The sequence below is a fragment of the Canis lupus genome, chromosome 8, assembly GCF_003254725.2.
Source record: "Canis lupus dingo isolate Sandy chromosome 8, ASM325472v2, whole genome shotgun sequence".
NCBI classification, from domain to species: domain Eukaryota; kingdom Metazoa; phylum Chordata; class Mammalia; order Carnivora; family Canidae; genus Canis; species Canis lupus.
In genome coordinates this window covers 35,304,286-35,321,229 of record NC_064250.1, presented here as the reverse complement: position 1 = coordinate 35,321,229, position 16,944 = coordinate 35,304,286, and the positions used below count along the sequence as shown (strand labels likewise).

The following is a 16,944-nucleotide window of genomic DNA, read 5'->3' as shown; positions in this document are numbered from 1 at the left end:
ATATTTCTGCCAGCCAGATATATGTGAAATGTTATCTCATTGTTTTTTTTTTTGTCCCCAGGGAAACTTTATGACACACTTCTTGCTGAGTATAACTGATTTGATTATAAAGTATTAATTTCTACCTATTTATTACTTCAGATGTAAGTCAAATCTCACAGGTATTTTTAAAAGTGGCATAGTATTAGATAATAAACATTAATTAGAAGTGGATGAAATGATTAAAAGGGTATTTTCTTTAAGAAAGAAATATTATTCATTAAAAAATTTATACTACAAAGTTTTTCCTAGATTACCTAGCATATTTTAGATAATAGATAATTAGAAAAGTTCAATCCAAGTAAGCATTTCATTAAAATTCCAATTTGAAATTGCTATTCTGCCTGGAATAGGTTTGCCAAGATGTCACTGGAGATTTCTAAAACAAGTTTCAAGAGCTAAGGCATATGGTAGGAGACAACACACTACTGTCATCAGCTTGTGCCTAACCTGAAACTAACCTCAAGAAGTTAAATATAGTTGAATTTATAGTTGGCATACAATGAAAGCATTAATTCATAAAATTAGTTCATCCTCATCAAAAATATTTTTCCTTATGGATACTTGCATAGTACTTCATTTTTGGGAGACTACCGATCATTGACCACAGCTTTTGTTATCTTGCCCTGTAACCTTGTCAGACTGCTTACGTTGCTATACAATAACTAATAAGATATGAACAAACTCTCATAAGCCCTTCAATCTGATATTAAAGCTAATTTTTCCTATTTATGGATCTAAGCCATTGCATCTACTTGATGTGAACACACTATAAATTCATGGAAATTTTGGGAGATAGGTGTTTTCATGGTATAGTGCTGGGATTAGAACCTGATTTTATTTAAGGAAATGTTTTTTAAAAATGTCAAATTACCTTAATGAAATTTTTTCTTACTATTTTTTATTTTTTATTATTTACCTCAAAATAAGAAGAGATATACTTCTATTTCATATTTACTCCTTCTGCCATATATCAAAAATATTAAAATCTACATAATGGTTTGGATAAAAGACTTTTTCTCTATATTCATGTTTTTGTACTTTACATTAGTGAGGATTTTTAAAGCACAACCCATGTACTTACCTAAACTTCCAGCTGCCATTGCAGACTGCAATGCAGTGGTCAAACTTGGGACCATCTGGTAGTAGTATACTGTATCTGCACACATGCAGGCTGTGGTGCCCACTGCTCCTGGCCAAATCTGAATAGGTCGGGGAAAGCCCACCAAGAACAAAGGAAGGGTGAAGAGGGGGAGTAAGGGAGAGGAGAGTAGTGTAGAAAAAACTATGAAGACCAACACGAATGGAAAGAAGACAATGTTGAGTATACATAAAGAGGTGGTTGACTTTCGACGTTTTTTCTCAGTCCACGATGCCAAAAGTACAGTCACAGCGAATTGTAGTTTAGAGATGAACTGAATCAGACGATCACGCATGATACCAACCTGTAGAAATGTAAAAATGATTTTTTTTATTTTCAAAGACTTCATGAATTTTCAAGATCATATAAGGAAAACTGTAGAATTTTATTATGGCTGTAACATTTTTGAGGAAATAGTCCTTATATGAGATTCTTTGTTATAATTTTTTCCAACCTCACAAATAATAAATGTCTACATTTTTAAAAGTTTGAGCTCTCTTAGAAAAAAAGTAATACTAAAGAGAACCAACAGAGTGCTAGCTATGTCTCAAGATTGACTAACTTTTCTATTTTATGCTTGTTAGGTCACAAGAACCAGAAGTGGTAAATAGCTAAGCAACTATCCTTAATTCATCCTTATTTTAGAGAGTATTTTTTATAAATTAAGAAACAGAAGCCATGCCAAAGACAAACTTAATAGATTGCAGTTATACTAAGTTATGTTCATACAAATCATGCAAAGTATGTTCTTTTTTTTTTTTTAAAGATTTATTTATTCATGATAGAGAGACAGAGACAGAGACAGAGAGAGAGAGAGAGAGAGAGGCAGAGACACAGGCAGAGGGAGAAGCAGGCTCCATGTAGGGAACCCGACGTGTGACTTGATCCCAGGTCTCTAGGATCACACCCCGGGCCAAAGGCGGCACTAAACCGCTGGGGCACTGGGGCTGCCCACAAAGTATGTTCTTTAATCAAAACAGAATTAAATCAGCAATAGGAATAAAAAACAAATAGAAAGACATCTTGAAATTAAAAGACACATTGCAGGGGTGCCTGGCTGGCTCAACTGGTAGACTATGAAAGCCTTGATCTTGGGGTTGTAAGTTTGACCACACTGAGTGTAGAGAGTTCTTAAAAAAAAAAATCTTACAAAAAAAAAAAAAGAAAAAAAAACTTACCAAAAAAATTTAAAAGACACATTGCTAAATAACCAACAGGTCAAAGAAGACATCACACAAAAAAATGAGAAAGCATTTTGAGATGAATGAAACAAAAATACAACATACCAAAACTTGTGTTTCAGCTAAAACATGCTCAGAGGGCAATTTATAGCTAACTTTAAATGACTACTTTAGAAGATCTTAAATCAATAACCTAATCTTCCACCTTAGGAAACTAGAGAAACTAGAAAACAAAGCACAAACCGAACCTTAAGTAAGCAGAAGGAAGGAAATAATAAAGATTAGGGCAGAAATTAATAAAATAGAGCATATAAAAACAATAGAGAAAATCAATGAAATCAAAAGCTAGTTTTTTGAGATCAATAAAATGGACAAACTTTTAGCTACACTGACCAAGAACAGAACAGAGAAGACTCAAATTATTAAAATCAGGAATGAAAGAGGTAACTTAACCACCAATCTTACAAAAAAAATTAGGATTATAAGAGAATACTATGAACTATATGCTGATAAATTTAATCACTTAGATGAAACTGGCAAGTTCCTTGAAAAACATAAAGCAACTCAAGAAGAAATAGAAAAACTGAACAGAGCTATAAAAAGTAAAGAAATTGAATCTGTAATTTAAAAGCTACTCACAGAGAAAAGCTGAGGCTCGGATATTATTATATTATAAAATACTACATACCACAAAAATTTTAAGATACTTATCAAATATAATCAAACATTTAAGAATAATGTATGAAATTCCTAACTCATTCTATGAAGTTAGTGCTATTTTGATATTGAAACCAAAAAGATATGACAAGAAAAGAAAGCCACAAATACATGTAAATATCAACCACACAAAAATACTAGCCAACCAAATCCTGCAACCTATAAGCAGGATTAGACACCATGACCAAATGGCATTTATTCTTAGAAGGCAATGTTGGTCTAACACCAGAAATCAACATATTACACCATGTTAACAGATTAAAGGACAAAAACCACATGACACAGGAAACGCATCTGACAAAATCACTTTAGACACTCTTTATGATGAAAAGATCAACCAGACAGAAGGGAACTTCCTCAATGTGCAAAAGAACATCTACAATAGCTGATATTGTTCTAATGGTAAAAGACTAACATCAACTTAATGGAGAAAGACTGAATGCTTTCCTCATAAGATGTCTACTTTTCTTTTCTTTTTTTTTTTTTGATGTCTACTTTTCTACTCAATATTATACTGGAGGTTGTGGCAAGGACAAGTAGGTAAGACATTTAGATGGAAAAGGGAGAAGTAAAAATATCTCTATTATATCTAATTTGCAGATGATGTGATCTTACACACAAATTGTCTTTAAAAATCTACTAAAAATCTGGGCAGCCTGGGTGGCTCAGCGGTTTAGCACCACCTTCAGCTCAGGGCGTGATCCTGGGGATCTGGGATGGAGTCCCACATCAGGCTTCCTGCATGGAGCCTGCTTCTCCCTCTGCCTGTGTCTCTGCCTCTCTCTCTCTGTCTCTGTCTCTTGTGAATAAATAAATAAAATCTTTAAAAAAAAATCTAAAAATCTGCTAGAACTAATAGAAGTTAGGTTTTAGGACACAAGATTAAAATTAAAAAAAATCAACTGTACTCTAAACTCAAGCAATAAACAAGCTAAAAAATGAATTAAGAAAACAATTCCATTTATAATATCATCAAAAATAATGATATACTTAGAAAAAATTTAATAGAGGTGTAAAACTTGTAACACTGAAAACTACAAATCATTGTTGAAATAAAGATTTTAAATATAAAGACATGTCATGTTGACGGGTAGGAAGAATTAACATTTTTAAGATGGCAATTGATCTACACATTTGAGGTAATCTAGCAAAGTTTCAGGTATCTTCTTGTAAAAACTGAAAAGCTGAAACAAATATTCACATGGTAATGCAAGGGCACTGGGTCAAAACAATCTTAAAAAAGAACAAAGTTGGAAGACTCACACTTCCCGACTTCAAAACCTACTACCAAGTATAGTAATAAAGATAGGATAGTAGGAGCATAAGGATAGACACACAGATAAATGGAAAAGAGTTGAGAATCCAGAAATAAACTCTCACGTTTCATTTGATTTTTGACCAGAGTACCAAAAAAAGACATTTCAATAAATGATGCCGGGACAATTGTATATACCATATATAAAAGAATGGATTTGGAACCCCACCTCACATCATATACAAAAATAAACTCAAAGTGAATCATAGACTCAAATGTAGGACCTAAAACTGTAAAGCTCTTAGAAAAAAACACAGTAAATCTTTATGATTTGGGAATAGGCAGTGTTTATTAGATATGACCCCAACAATACAAGAGACGGAAGAAAAACGAAATAAACTGAACTTCAGCAAGATCAAAAACTTCTTTGCTTCAAAGCATATTATCAAGAAGGAGAAAGACAGCCTATACAATGGGGGAAAATTTTTGTTGATCATATATATGTCAAGGAACTTGTATCCAGAATATATAAAGAACTGTTAAATTCAACAATAAAAGAGCAAGCCACGAAGTGGAAGTGAAATTCCAGTCCTAGGTATATATAGTTAAAAGGAATGAAAACATGTGTCCAAAAAAAAACCCTATGTTCAAAAACATGTACACAAATGTTCATAGCAACACTACTCATTATAGACAAAAAGTGAAATCAACCTAAAAATCAATCATCTGATAAATAACACAACCAGAGAAACAGAAAGTACATTAATGGTTGCTGGGGCTGGAATGGGGCGATGTGTGAGATGGAGAGTGGAAATAGGAAATGACGTTAATATGTGTGAGATTTCTTTTTGGAATGTTGAAAATGGTCTAAAATTAACTGTGGTGATGGTTGTAGGATTCTACTACTGAACTAACAGAGTAAGTGGGTGATTTACGGTATGTCAAATACATCTCAATAAAGCTATTAAAACACAGGATGCCCGGGTGGCTCAGCAGTTGAGCATCTGCCTTCAGCCCAGGGCATGATCCTGGAGTCCCAGGATTGAGTCCCACATCGGGCTTCCTTCATGGAGCCTGCTTCTCCTTCTGCCTGTGTCTCTGCCTCTCTCTCTCTCTCTCTCTCTCTGTCTTTCATGAATAGATAAATAAAATAAATAAATAAATAGAGCTATTAAAAATATATACTTACCAGTAAGAGTCTGATTCCTGTATCCAGGCTTCTGTTCCACCACACATCTGTACTGGAGATCAGCAAGTGTACTACTGACACAATGACTGTCTCCAATAAAGCATTTTCTGTACTCTGCCATACCTGTAGTACCAGAGTATCCACTTTATTAGGTAGAGTTTAATGATTTAAGTAAATTGGTAGAATAAACAACATTGCAATTACATTTAGCAGTACAAAAATACTGTTGGGTGCTTATCTGGATTACCTTTCTAAAGGCTCTTGTGAATCCAATGGAGACAGACACAGAGTGGAGCCCCTGTAAGGAACTGTCCAGTGAAAGAAATGCTATCATAGCAAAGGGTGACACTAGGACAAAAAAAAGAGAGAGAGAGAGAGAGAGAAACAAATTTAAAGCAAAATAACTGCTTCTACCATATTTTATTTTGGCTAATATGATTTTTATGAGCATATTTAAGCAATTAACTGAAAAAAAATTAAGAAACAAACATAAAAGAATAAACGCCTGCATGCTGTATATGCAAAAATATGGGAATTCCATATAGATTTTATCTTCCTACCTAGATTTAGCAAAATCCGTCTGACAACACCAATCTTCACAAGTCTTGTTTGCTTCTCCAAGAATAAAGTCACAGTTTGCACATCCTTTGGATACAAAGGGTTTCGGACAATTCCAAAGATATAAACACTTTGAATTTCTCTAAGTATCCATAGTATTATAAGCAATATCATCAAAATATAGCCAACAATAGCCTGAGGACTGTTATTGGAAATCTGTGGGAAACGAGCAAAGTGATGCAGCAAACTAGTTTCTGTGAGAGCCAAGACTAATATGATGATGTAGAAAAGGCATTCTTTCCAAGTAAACTGTTTTTCTGAACCACTGGGTGAAGCTTTAGATTTGGTTCCAACTCTGGTGACACTGTGTTTGAAGACAAGACTCATGTCACTTAGGTTAAGACTTAGTAAGAACCCCAGTCCAGTCATGAAAAGAACCACACCAACAGTACTGGGAATGAAATATGATGTTACAGCTGTTCCAGCAGAAATGGTGAACATTACTAATAACCTGCAGAGAAAAAGAAAGATTTGCTTTAAAAATTTTTAAATTATACTTTAAGAATAAGTTACATACAACTTTAATATTTAAGATGATTACCATAAGTGAGTTGACATAGATGAGCCTCCAAGGCCAAACTCTAAAACCTGCTCCATTGCCCATAAGAAAAGTGCATCAGGTGGGGGCAGAGTCCCAAGTGCCCACAGAAAGGGTAAAAATATAAATAAGATGTGTAAAATCTGATTCATTTGTTCTAGAGCTGGCACATTTATCATAAACCTATAAGAAAAAGGATACATTTAAATCATACCAAATGATATACAGAAGAGGATCTTTCCAGGAAAAACAATGCATGCAACCCACTCCCCAAAACAAAGAACACTTACAAAAAGATCCTAGTCCCAAACTACAAAAGATCGACATTAATAAATTGTGACCATTGTCCCTCCCCTTTATCAGCGACTATCCTTACTCAATTGCATAGATTAGCACTTAGAAAATATGTGGATTCAGGGATGCCTGGGTGGCTCAGTGGTTAAGCACCTGCCTTCAGCTCAGGGAGTGATCCTGGAGTCCGGGGATCAAGTCCCACATCGGGCTCCCTGCGTGGAGCCTGCTTCTCTCTCTGCCTGTGTCTCTGCCTCTCTCTTCTCTCTCTCTCTGTGTCTCTCATGAATAAATAAATAAAATCTTTAAAAACAATTTGTGGATTCAAATGTAGAAAGAAGGAAGAAGTCAATAAAAGCGATTTACTTAGAATATAATTGAATTTAGGGATTTGTAAAGCTGAACTGAGCCCAGAGCAGAAACATTTCACTCTTAATTGTCTAAACTACATTGGCTGAAACTCTACCAATGATTCTTGAGTTTAAAATTTTCTAATTTAAAATTGTAACTCTGGGAAAGCCAAAGCCTTACTGATGTTCTTACCATTAGTTGCCAACAAAGAGAGCTCTTCTTGCTTCCTACCATACTGTCTTAACCCCCAGACCCAGATTTGAAGTCAGTAGAATTAGTATCAGGAGTCGAGAATATAACGTTATGAATGTGCCTCTATGAACTTAACTAGCATTTTTTTTAATTAAAAAAATTTTATAACATTTTATTTGAGAGAGAGAGAAAGAGAGAGAGAGAGAGAGAGAGAGAGAGACTGTGAGAGCATACAAGTACACAGAGTGGCAATAGAGGGAGAAGAAGCAGGCTCTTAGCTGAGCAGAGAGCCTGAAACGGGGCTTGATCCTAGGACCCTGAGATCATGACTTGAGCTGAAGGCAGATATTTAACCTACTGAGCCACCCAGGTGCCCCTTAATTGGCTTATAATACTGTTTTTATTTTATATAAATAGTGGTATGGAATTGAGAATACAAACTTGCAAAATAAAATCTCATAAATTAGAGATGGCTTCTATAAGGTGGAGAAATCGGTTCTTGGTACAGCACTTACCAGTTAAATATAGTATTATATGGTTTTAAATAATTTAACAAAAATGTAGAAAATAAGAGAATAAACACTAAGAATATCTTACTAATTCTTTAGAATAAAGTTGACCAAACACTTTGTCTGGAAACCAGTAATGTCAGAATACAGGTTCCAAAAATAACTTGCAAAAGAGAAAACTAAATCTCAAAACTTATAGCGTAATTGTACTTGAATACCTGAGCTGCTAAGAATCAAAGTCAAGGAGAAGGCACCTTCTGTAATAATTACCCACTTAAGTGTATGTTAACAGCCCAGAAGCAAATGTATAGCAAACATGGATTATAATAATGACACAATGTGTTCGGTTACACAGCTATCAGGACTATGGTGGTTAACGCACTCTGTCTCAGAATGTATGTCCTTCAAATTTTATAAGCAGAGAATTAATGAATACAAGGTTAACAATGTGATGCTAAATTAGAGGACAATCCTTTTTGTAGTATAGTTTTAAAATACACTTCATTTTCATTCTGGGAAGAAAATACTCAAGTAACAAAAAAAAAGGAAAATCAAACCACACATAATAAACTGCAGGAAGGTCAAGGAAAACATGCAGATCTGTAGTTATTTTTCTTGTTAACGACAACATTTCTAACATATTCAACGACAGTATAATTTATGTAAAATAATGTATACTCAAGAAATATTTTACCCAAATTCGATTTAACCTCCCCAAATCTTCTTGTTCTTAAGCAATGACACAGAAAATCTGTCTATATAGAAGAATATCATACACAAAAATAAGCATACATAACTTAAGCAACCAAACACTGTGATCACTTTCCTGTATGACTTAGACTCAAATAATGATTATTGTGGTTAAGTCTTTCAAATAATATGATTATTGTGGTTAAGTCTTTTTGTATGGAAAATATGTTTAAATTCTATTTCTGATGATGTAACAGGAATTTTCTATGGTAAAATATCTCAGCTTTCCAGAGATATTTTTGAATATCTAACAGCTATAAAAACATTTCCAATTCTGTATACTCACTAAGATCCACCTGCCCAGAAAAAAAGTATTTATAGTAACTAAGATGATATAAATATGCATCATTCATTGAAACAATTCCTGAGATCTAAGAACTAAAAAGCACTAAAGATTTAACACTTGTCTTTAATAAAAATGCAGAAAAAGTCACTTAAAATTATGAAAAAAAGTATTTATAGTAACTAAGATGATATATATATGCATCATTCATTGAAACAATTCCTGAGATCTAAGAACTAAAAAGCACTGAAGATTTAACACTTGTCTTTAATAAAAATGCACAGAAAAAGTCACTTAAAATTATTAATACACAAGTATACTGAGTAGAATAAAGAACAGGGAAAGAGAAAATATTATTATACTGTGAGGCTGGTCTCTTCGACTTTTACATTCTCTGAAATAAAATTAAGACACAATTTGATTTATCTGACAACTGTCCAAACTTCAACAGTGCACACATTTCATACATTATTTATCTACAGTATCATACCTACTATATAAAGATCATCTTGATTCCTATTTTGTTTAAATTTCTAAGTCAAGTGGGAGGTAACTGTTATGCACAAATATATCAATCTTTTTCTATAAAAATAGATTTTGGCCTGCTTTTGTCTTTTCCTTTTAGTTGAAAAAAAAAGTGAACTGTCTTTGTAATGATCAAACTATAAACATTAAAACTGTATATTAAATCCAACTAGAATTTAGTAAAAAACATTATGCTTTTTCATTTAGAAATGGGTAATGCACAGAGTCAAAGTAACCAAATTATAAATTAACTGAGATTTTAAAAAAATTCCAAGTATTTAGGGCATCATTTTAAATGTAAAGATGTAATATAGGCAGGTATGGAATTTCTGATTTCAAAAATAGCACAGTGAGACAATAACTACAAAATCTAAATTCTGGGGGTGCCTGCGTGGCTCAGACGGTTGAGTGTCTGCCTTCCACTGGGTACATGATCCTGGGGTTCTAGGATGGGCGTGGGACTGGAAGTCTCAGAGTCAGGCTCTCTGCTCAGCGGGGGGCCTGCTTCTCCTTCTCCCTTTGTGCTCTCTCATGGTGGAGAAAGAGAGAGAGAAAGCTCTCTAGTTTTTCTTCTTATAAGGGCACGAATCCCATTAAAATAGGACCACCCTGATGACCTAATTACCTCCCAGAGACCTCCATCTCCAAATACCATCACACTGAGGGGTTAGGGCTTCAACATATGAATCTTGAGGGGGCATATACATTTATTCCATAACATTCCACCCCAGTCTCCCAAATTCATGTTCTTCCTATATGCACAATACATTCATTCTATCCCAACAGTCTTAACAAATTCCAGCATCAACTCTAAAATCTATGGTGTCCAAAGTTTACCTAACTACCATCTAAATCAGATATAGGTGATACTTGAGGTACACTCTATCCTGAAGCAAAATCTCTCTCCAGCTGTGAACCTGTGAAATCAGGCAATTTATGTGCTTCTAAAACAAAATGGTGGGACAGCCCCAGGATGGACATTCTTATTCCAGAAGGGAGAAATAGAAAGGAAGGGGTGGCAGGCTCCAAAAAAGTCCCAATAGCAAGGCAAATTCCATTAGATCTTAAGGCTGGGAAAGAATCCTCTTTGGTTTCACACTCTGCCCTCCAGGCCTCCAGGGTTGCAATAATTACCCAAACAGCTCTAGGTGGGGGGTCCCATTCCCAAGGCTCTGTAGGGCAGTACCAGTCCCAAGGCTTCCAGCTTCTAGTTTGTTGAAACCAAGGAAAAATATCCCTGACAATCTCTGAATCACTTTTGGGGTCTTTTTCCCTCTACTTAAACACCTGTCAAATCTAAGAAATCTAACAGCCTTAGTTCATTCATCTTGTCTCTGACCCCTTTCATTGAAACTGACAGTATTTTTGGTCATACAACCCCATAAACCATTGAGTGGTAGTTCAGTCACACTCTTGGTGCTCACTTCAGAACATGCTTTCTCTTTTTTTTTGGTAATACAGAAAATTTTCCAAACCTTCAAGTTCTGGTCCATTTTTATTTATCAATTCCTTCTTCAATTCATCTCTCCTTTCATACAAGCAGTCAGGAGGAATCAAGCTGTTCTTTCAAACACTTGCTTAGAAATATCCTCACCTCTATATCCAATTTCATTACTCTCAAGTTCTACTTTCCACAAAACTTTAGAAAATGGTTTGGCCAAGTGCCACTTTATAGCAATAATCACCTTTTCTCCAGTTTCCAAAAATAGATTCGCATTCCTAACACTTCACCAGAAATGCCTTTAAGTCCATATTTCTAGCATGTACCTCAAAACTCTTCAGCCTCTACCCATTACCCAATTTTAAAGCCACTTCCACATTTTTACTTATCTGTTACAAGAGCAACCCACTTCTTGGTATCAAAATCTGTCTTAATCAGTTTGGGCTGCCATAATGAAATGCCACAGACTGAGTGGTTTACATAACAGAAATTATTCTGGAGGCTAGAAGTTCAAGATCAGCGTGCCAGCATTGTCAGGTTCTGCTGAGAACTCTCTTCCTGGTTTGCAGACAGCAGCCTTCTTACTGTATCCACATACAGTGGGGAGAGAGAGAGAGAGATTAAGCTCTCCAGTGTTTCTTCTTAAAAGAGAACTAATCCCATCAGATCAGGGCCCCATCCTCATTTTCCTAATTACCTCGCAAAGACCTCATCTCCAAACACTGTCACACTGGGGGATGGGCTTCAACATATGAATCTGAGGGTGGACATGAATATTTAGTTTATTAGATGCCTATACATTTCTACCTGGACACAAACTTGTGAAAGAGAAAGCTACAATCTACAGAAACAGAAAAATAAAAGTCAGATTTAGAAAAGGCAAGTAAAGAGGGTTATCTAACAATTATATAAATAGTTGGTAAACAATTTTGTTTAAAAACTCTATTTTCTATTTTTCTACTATAACATAAAAATTATCACTATTCCTTCTAATAGTTACAACAGAATTAGAAATGTTATTCATCTTAAATTTACTTAATCTGTACATAATATTTATGTGTATAATTTAAAATTCTTCATTAGATCCTCAAAGGAAAGTTTCATCTCTTTTCATAAGTCTCAGCCAGGCTATCTTACAGATTCATAGATCCTTACTTAAAGTGAAACAAAGAATTGAAATTTTGCTTATTTATCTTACCTTATAAAGGATTTTCTTTTACTTTTCAATAAAGTTTAGAGACTGTGTTAGCATGCATGTTTTAACAGAGATTACTCCTAAGAGATTAATCATCAAAACAATCTTATCATCCAATGGTTTGGTCTTGATGATTTCAATTCATAGAACCATTTTTTTTAATACTAAGGAGAGCTCATATTATGCATGCTTAAAAACAAAGCAAGTTATAAAGTATTTGATAACTTATTACCTGTGTGCAAGATCTACAGAAACAAAGACAAAAATATAAAGAGGTCTCATAAGAGGAGTGATTTCATAAGTATCCTGGGTTTGGAAAGTCGCAGTCTCTGCAGCTGTGTTTACAATTAATGAATATTCTCCTATACATAATGTCATCCATCCAAAGACAAACAGTAGAACAGTGCCTCCTGCACTGTTATACAGCAGGGATATTCTATTTGGGAGCAGATACCATGTTCCAAGACCACACATTAACCCAGCAAGAAAAGAATGAAGAACTGTATTGGCTATGTATTTCTTGCCAGGAATGAGAAATTTGATCGTTTCAGCACCAGCACAACTTGTAAAGTCATGTTCATCTTCCTCTGCTAAGGTATCTGTGGTTAGCATTCTTTCTACTGAAACCGATTTGTTTCTGGCATATAAACTTGTGAACTGGATGATAAATGCAGCAAAAAGCATTAGTCCACCTGAAAGTGCTGCTGTGTAGTAGTCTTCCAAAATGCCCAATTGATACAAAAGTGTTCCTAAACCACCCCAAACCCATGGCATCAGAAAAAGGATAATTTGATTAACATATACATAAGGAGGGGCACAATAGCCTAATTTGAATCGAGGGCCTCCAAGAAAAGTCTGTGGAAAACGCTTCAGAAAGAAGTCCTGTTTGTAATCATTCAGCAGAGGCACATCTGGACTCATCCTTCTTATTCAGGATTGTTCTGAAAGCCGCATCTTCTTCTGTAACACAGCAGTCTCTAAGAAAAAGAAAAAAAGTCACTATTTGACCATGTCATACTTAAAAGATGGTGAGGGGAACCCCACATTTCTATTTTATCTCCTTAATTCCTTCAAGGACAAGATTTATAATTTCACCTCTCTAGCTCTTCCCCATTGCCTCACACACATGGGGCACTAAACAAATAGTCATGAAGTTGTTTTTTCACTTGAAAAAGAATCATTCACTACTAATTTATTTAGATATTTGGGATTAGATCTTAAATTAGCTAACATTTTTAGATTTTTAAGTCAAAGAAAAGTGCAAAAAGCCAGTTCTTCCAATGCAAATCTGCCAGTGATTTAACTGTTTCCCTAAGAGTTTTTGATGTTTGTTTTTAAACTTTCCCTCTATTATAATGGTTAGTAAAATTTTTCTCTAAGGGCTGAAGAGTAAATATTTCAGCTTTTGTGGACCATATGATCTCAGCTACAATGACTCAATTCTGCTGTTGTATATTTGACAGGAGCACAAGACCATTCAATGGGGGAAAGGATGGTCTTTGCAATAAATGGTGCCAGGAAAACTGAGTATCCATGTGCGAAAGAATGAAATTAGACCCTTAACATCATATACAAAAATTAACTCAAAATAGACCTAAGTGTAAGACCTAAAACAATAAAGCTCCTGGAAGAAAACATAGAACAAAAGCTTCCAATACTAGATTTGGCAGTGGCTTCTTGGATATGACACCAAAGGTAACACACAAGTAACAAAAGGAAAATAGACAAATTAGACTTCATGAAAATTTAAAAATTGTGTGCATCAAAGACACTATCAACAGAGTGAAAAGGCAACTCACAGAATGGGACAAAATATCTACATATCTATCTGATAAAGGATTACTATCTACAATATATAGACAGCTCCTAAAACTCTACAATAAAACAATTCAATCATTGGCAAAGAACTTGAATAGACATTTCTCCAAAGAAGATATACAAATGGCAATAAATACATGAAAAGATGCTCAACACCACGAATCATTAGAGTACTCACAAAATAAGAGAACTACAGGGCCAAATGGAACCTTAGTCATTGATGGTTCAATCTCAAGGAATAAAAAGTAGTCTCCACTCTGGATGAGCTTAACTCCTGTCCTGATGTCAGGTTCAGTGTATTCCTCTATTCTAATATGATTGTTCGGGGTGACCCGGATGGTTCAGCGGTTTAGCGCCGCCTTTGGCCCAGGGCGTGGTCATGGAGACCTGGGATCGAGTCCCACATTGGGCTCCCTGCATGGAGCCTGCTTCTCCCTCTGCCTGTGTCTCTGCCTCTCTCTCTCTGTGTCTCTATGAATAAATAAATAAAATCTTTAAAAAATATATGATTGTTCTATAGAAGCCAAAGGGTAAGTAAGGGCATACTCCTGTGAATGGGTATAAATATTCTGGTTTAAATTATCCACAGAAGATGCCATCAGAAGGGAAAATGAACTCAGATGTCTGGCCTGGGCTTTTTCAAGAGACTGGATGTGCCTGGAATTTATTCAGAGTCAGGTAAAAGCTAGTCCTTTCTGCTCCACTGAGGCAAATCAGTCAGGAACAAGGTGAGATGGCTTGCTGGGAAAGGAAGCCAGAAACTGAAGACACCTTATGAACCAGATTATCTAGCTGCATGTTACTACCCATATTCATTTACCTTTTACTACTTTGGAATCTTTGGTAGAGCATAGTTGAAATGTTATTACCCATTTGATGGAATACTCTGTGATTATATTCCAAACTGAAATATTCTGAAGATCTGTTGTTTATGTGGAAACAGAAAGATGCCATATGTTGAAAAGTGAAAGACACACTGATGATCCCATTTGCACTTTCAAAAATAAAAAGTACACACACTTATGGTTGTATACAGTTTGTATAGGTGCAAAAAATTCCAGATAGTATACACGCTAGGGTGTGCTTGTGTGCCTGTGTATTTTACATGGAACATTTTGATACATCCTCAAATTATCAAATAACCTCTAGAACTCTCAGCCCCATGCCCGCAAACAGGTTCATCTAGTCTTTTCTTTCTGGGTGCTTCTGCTCATGCCCTCTCCTTTGCCTAGGATGTCCTTTCTTTCGCTCCCTAATTGGTATTCTTGATCAACTTTCAAGATTGAGTCTAATCCAGGCAGCCCCAGTGGCGCAGCGGTTTAGCGCCGCCTGCAGCCCAGGGTGTGATCCTGGAGACCCCGGGATCGAGTCCCACATCGGGCTCCCTGCATGGAGCCTGCTTCTCCCTCTGCCTGTGTTTCTGTCTCTCTCTCTAGCTGTGTCTCTATGAAAAAATAAATAAAATCTTTAAAAAAAAAAAAAAAAAAAGATTGAGTCTAATCCTTTCTGAAAATTCCCCAGAGTACTCTCTTCTCTTTGCGTATTAAACATTGATTGTTCATACCACTCATCTTGTAACATATATCAACATAGGGCATTTCTTCTATTGTTCACCTCTTTATGTGTTATTTTTTCATATATACATCTTTACTAATACGTTATTTGTGGGCAGGGGTCAAATCTTGAGACACTTCCAATTCTCCATTAATATTTAGTAAAATATCTTGGCATGGAGAGAAATGTGATACATTAATTGTGTAGCTTAAATAAGATAATTAAAATTAAAACATTAAATACTGCTGTTTACAAGGGAAGTTGGGAGTGTTTACTGTTTTTGTTTTGTTTTAAAGATTTTATTTATTTATTCAGGAGAGACACACACAGAGAGAGGCAGAGACACAGGCAGAGGGAGACGCAGGCTCCATGCAGGGAGTCTGACGTGGGACTGGATCCTGGGTCACCAGGATCAGGCCCTGGGCTGAAGGCGGTGCCAAACCACTGAGCCACCTGGGCTGCCCAGTTCACTGTTTTTGAAAACCTCTTCTTACATACTCTGCTTCACTCACAACAATAAAGTTGTAAACTATTCTTGTTTTTTAAATGTTTAAAAATATCTTAATTTATTTTTAATATAGAATAAATAATGAAAGTACTTATTGATAGTAATAAACATGGTTAGGTTTCTGCAACGGAGAAGGAAATGGCTGGAGAATTTTAACATGTCAGAAATCCATGCTACATTTTAACTTCATTATTAGGAAAGAGAAGCTAGATCATACGAGTGAAGAAGAGCAGAGATAAAATAGCAAGTACAAGAATGAAAATGAGGCAGGAGCAATCAATAAAGAAGTGAGAGCACATTGAGAAGTATGAAAAGAGTGTTCATACTTGAGTTCCCTCAAGACACCTTAGAAGCATTTGGGAGAGGGGCACCTGGATGGCTCAGTTGGTTAAGCATCTGCCTTTGGCTCAGGTCATGATCTCAGGGTCTGTTCAGTAAGGAGTCTGCTTCTTCCTCTCCCACTGCGCAGGCACTCTCTCAAATAAATAAAATCTTAAAAAAAAATAAAAAAGCAGCAGCAAGTGGGAGGACACTGAGATGGTGATTTGAATTATTTTTAATGTGACAGTGAAAGCAAGGCTGTAGTATACAGAATTATTTGCCTTATACAATGTTTCTTAAAAGGGGGCTCATGGCCAAAGAAGTTTGAGTAATAACACACTAGACTGTTATCTTGAAGGGTCATAGTAGGTATCAGCAAACTGAAGACTTTGAGACATCTTTGAAGTTAAAAAGAAAAAACAAAACACAACAACACACTACTGCAAACCTGCATTAAATGTATCATTTGAATTTTCCAAAATTACTTGAACAGGGAACTCATCTTTCCCAAGATACCTAGCAACAGTT

At 35.4% G+C, this 16,944-nt stretch overlaps 2 protein-coding genes across 4 annotated transcripts in view; both read right to left on the bottom strand.

Annotated features, from left to right (window-relative positions):
• The window catches only part of PCNX4 (pecanex 4), a 30,206-nt gene extending 17,070 nt beyond the window's left edge, over positions 1-13,136 (bottom strand). Inside the window, exons 1-6 of the mRNA XM_025443723.3 lie at positions 12,448-13,136; positions 6,682-6,861; positions 6,083-6,591; positions 5,770-5,870; positions 5,523-5,645; positions 1,124-1,484 (exon numbers count right to left, since the gene is read on the bottom strand). Coding sequence (XP_025299508.1) covers positions 1,124-1,484; positions 5,523-5,645; positions 5,770-5,870; positions 6,083-6,591; positions 6,682-6,861; positions 12,448-13,136 — 1,963 coding nt within the window. The remainder of the gene's footprint in view (positions 1-1,123; positions 1,485-5,522; positions 5,646-5,769; positions 5,871-6,082; positions 6,592-6,681; positions 6,862-12,447) is intronic.
• LRRC9 (leucine rich repeat containing 9) overlaps positions 9,302-16,944 on the bottom strand; it is a 161,796-nt gene continuing 154,153 nt past the window's right edge. For 2 of the 3 annotated variants that reach the window (XR_007412699.1, XR_007412700.1), the window contains one exon: positions 9,302-13,192. The gene's annotated coding sequence lies outside the window, so the exon portion shown is untranslated. The remainder of the gene's footprint in view (positions 13,193-16,944) is intronic. The other variant, XR_007412701.1, reaches the window with a different exon arrangement.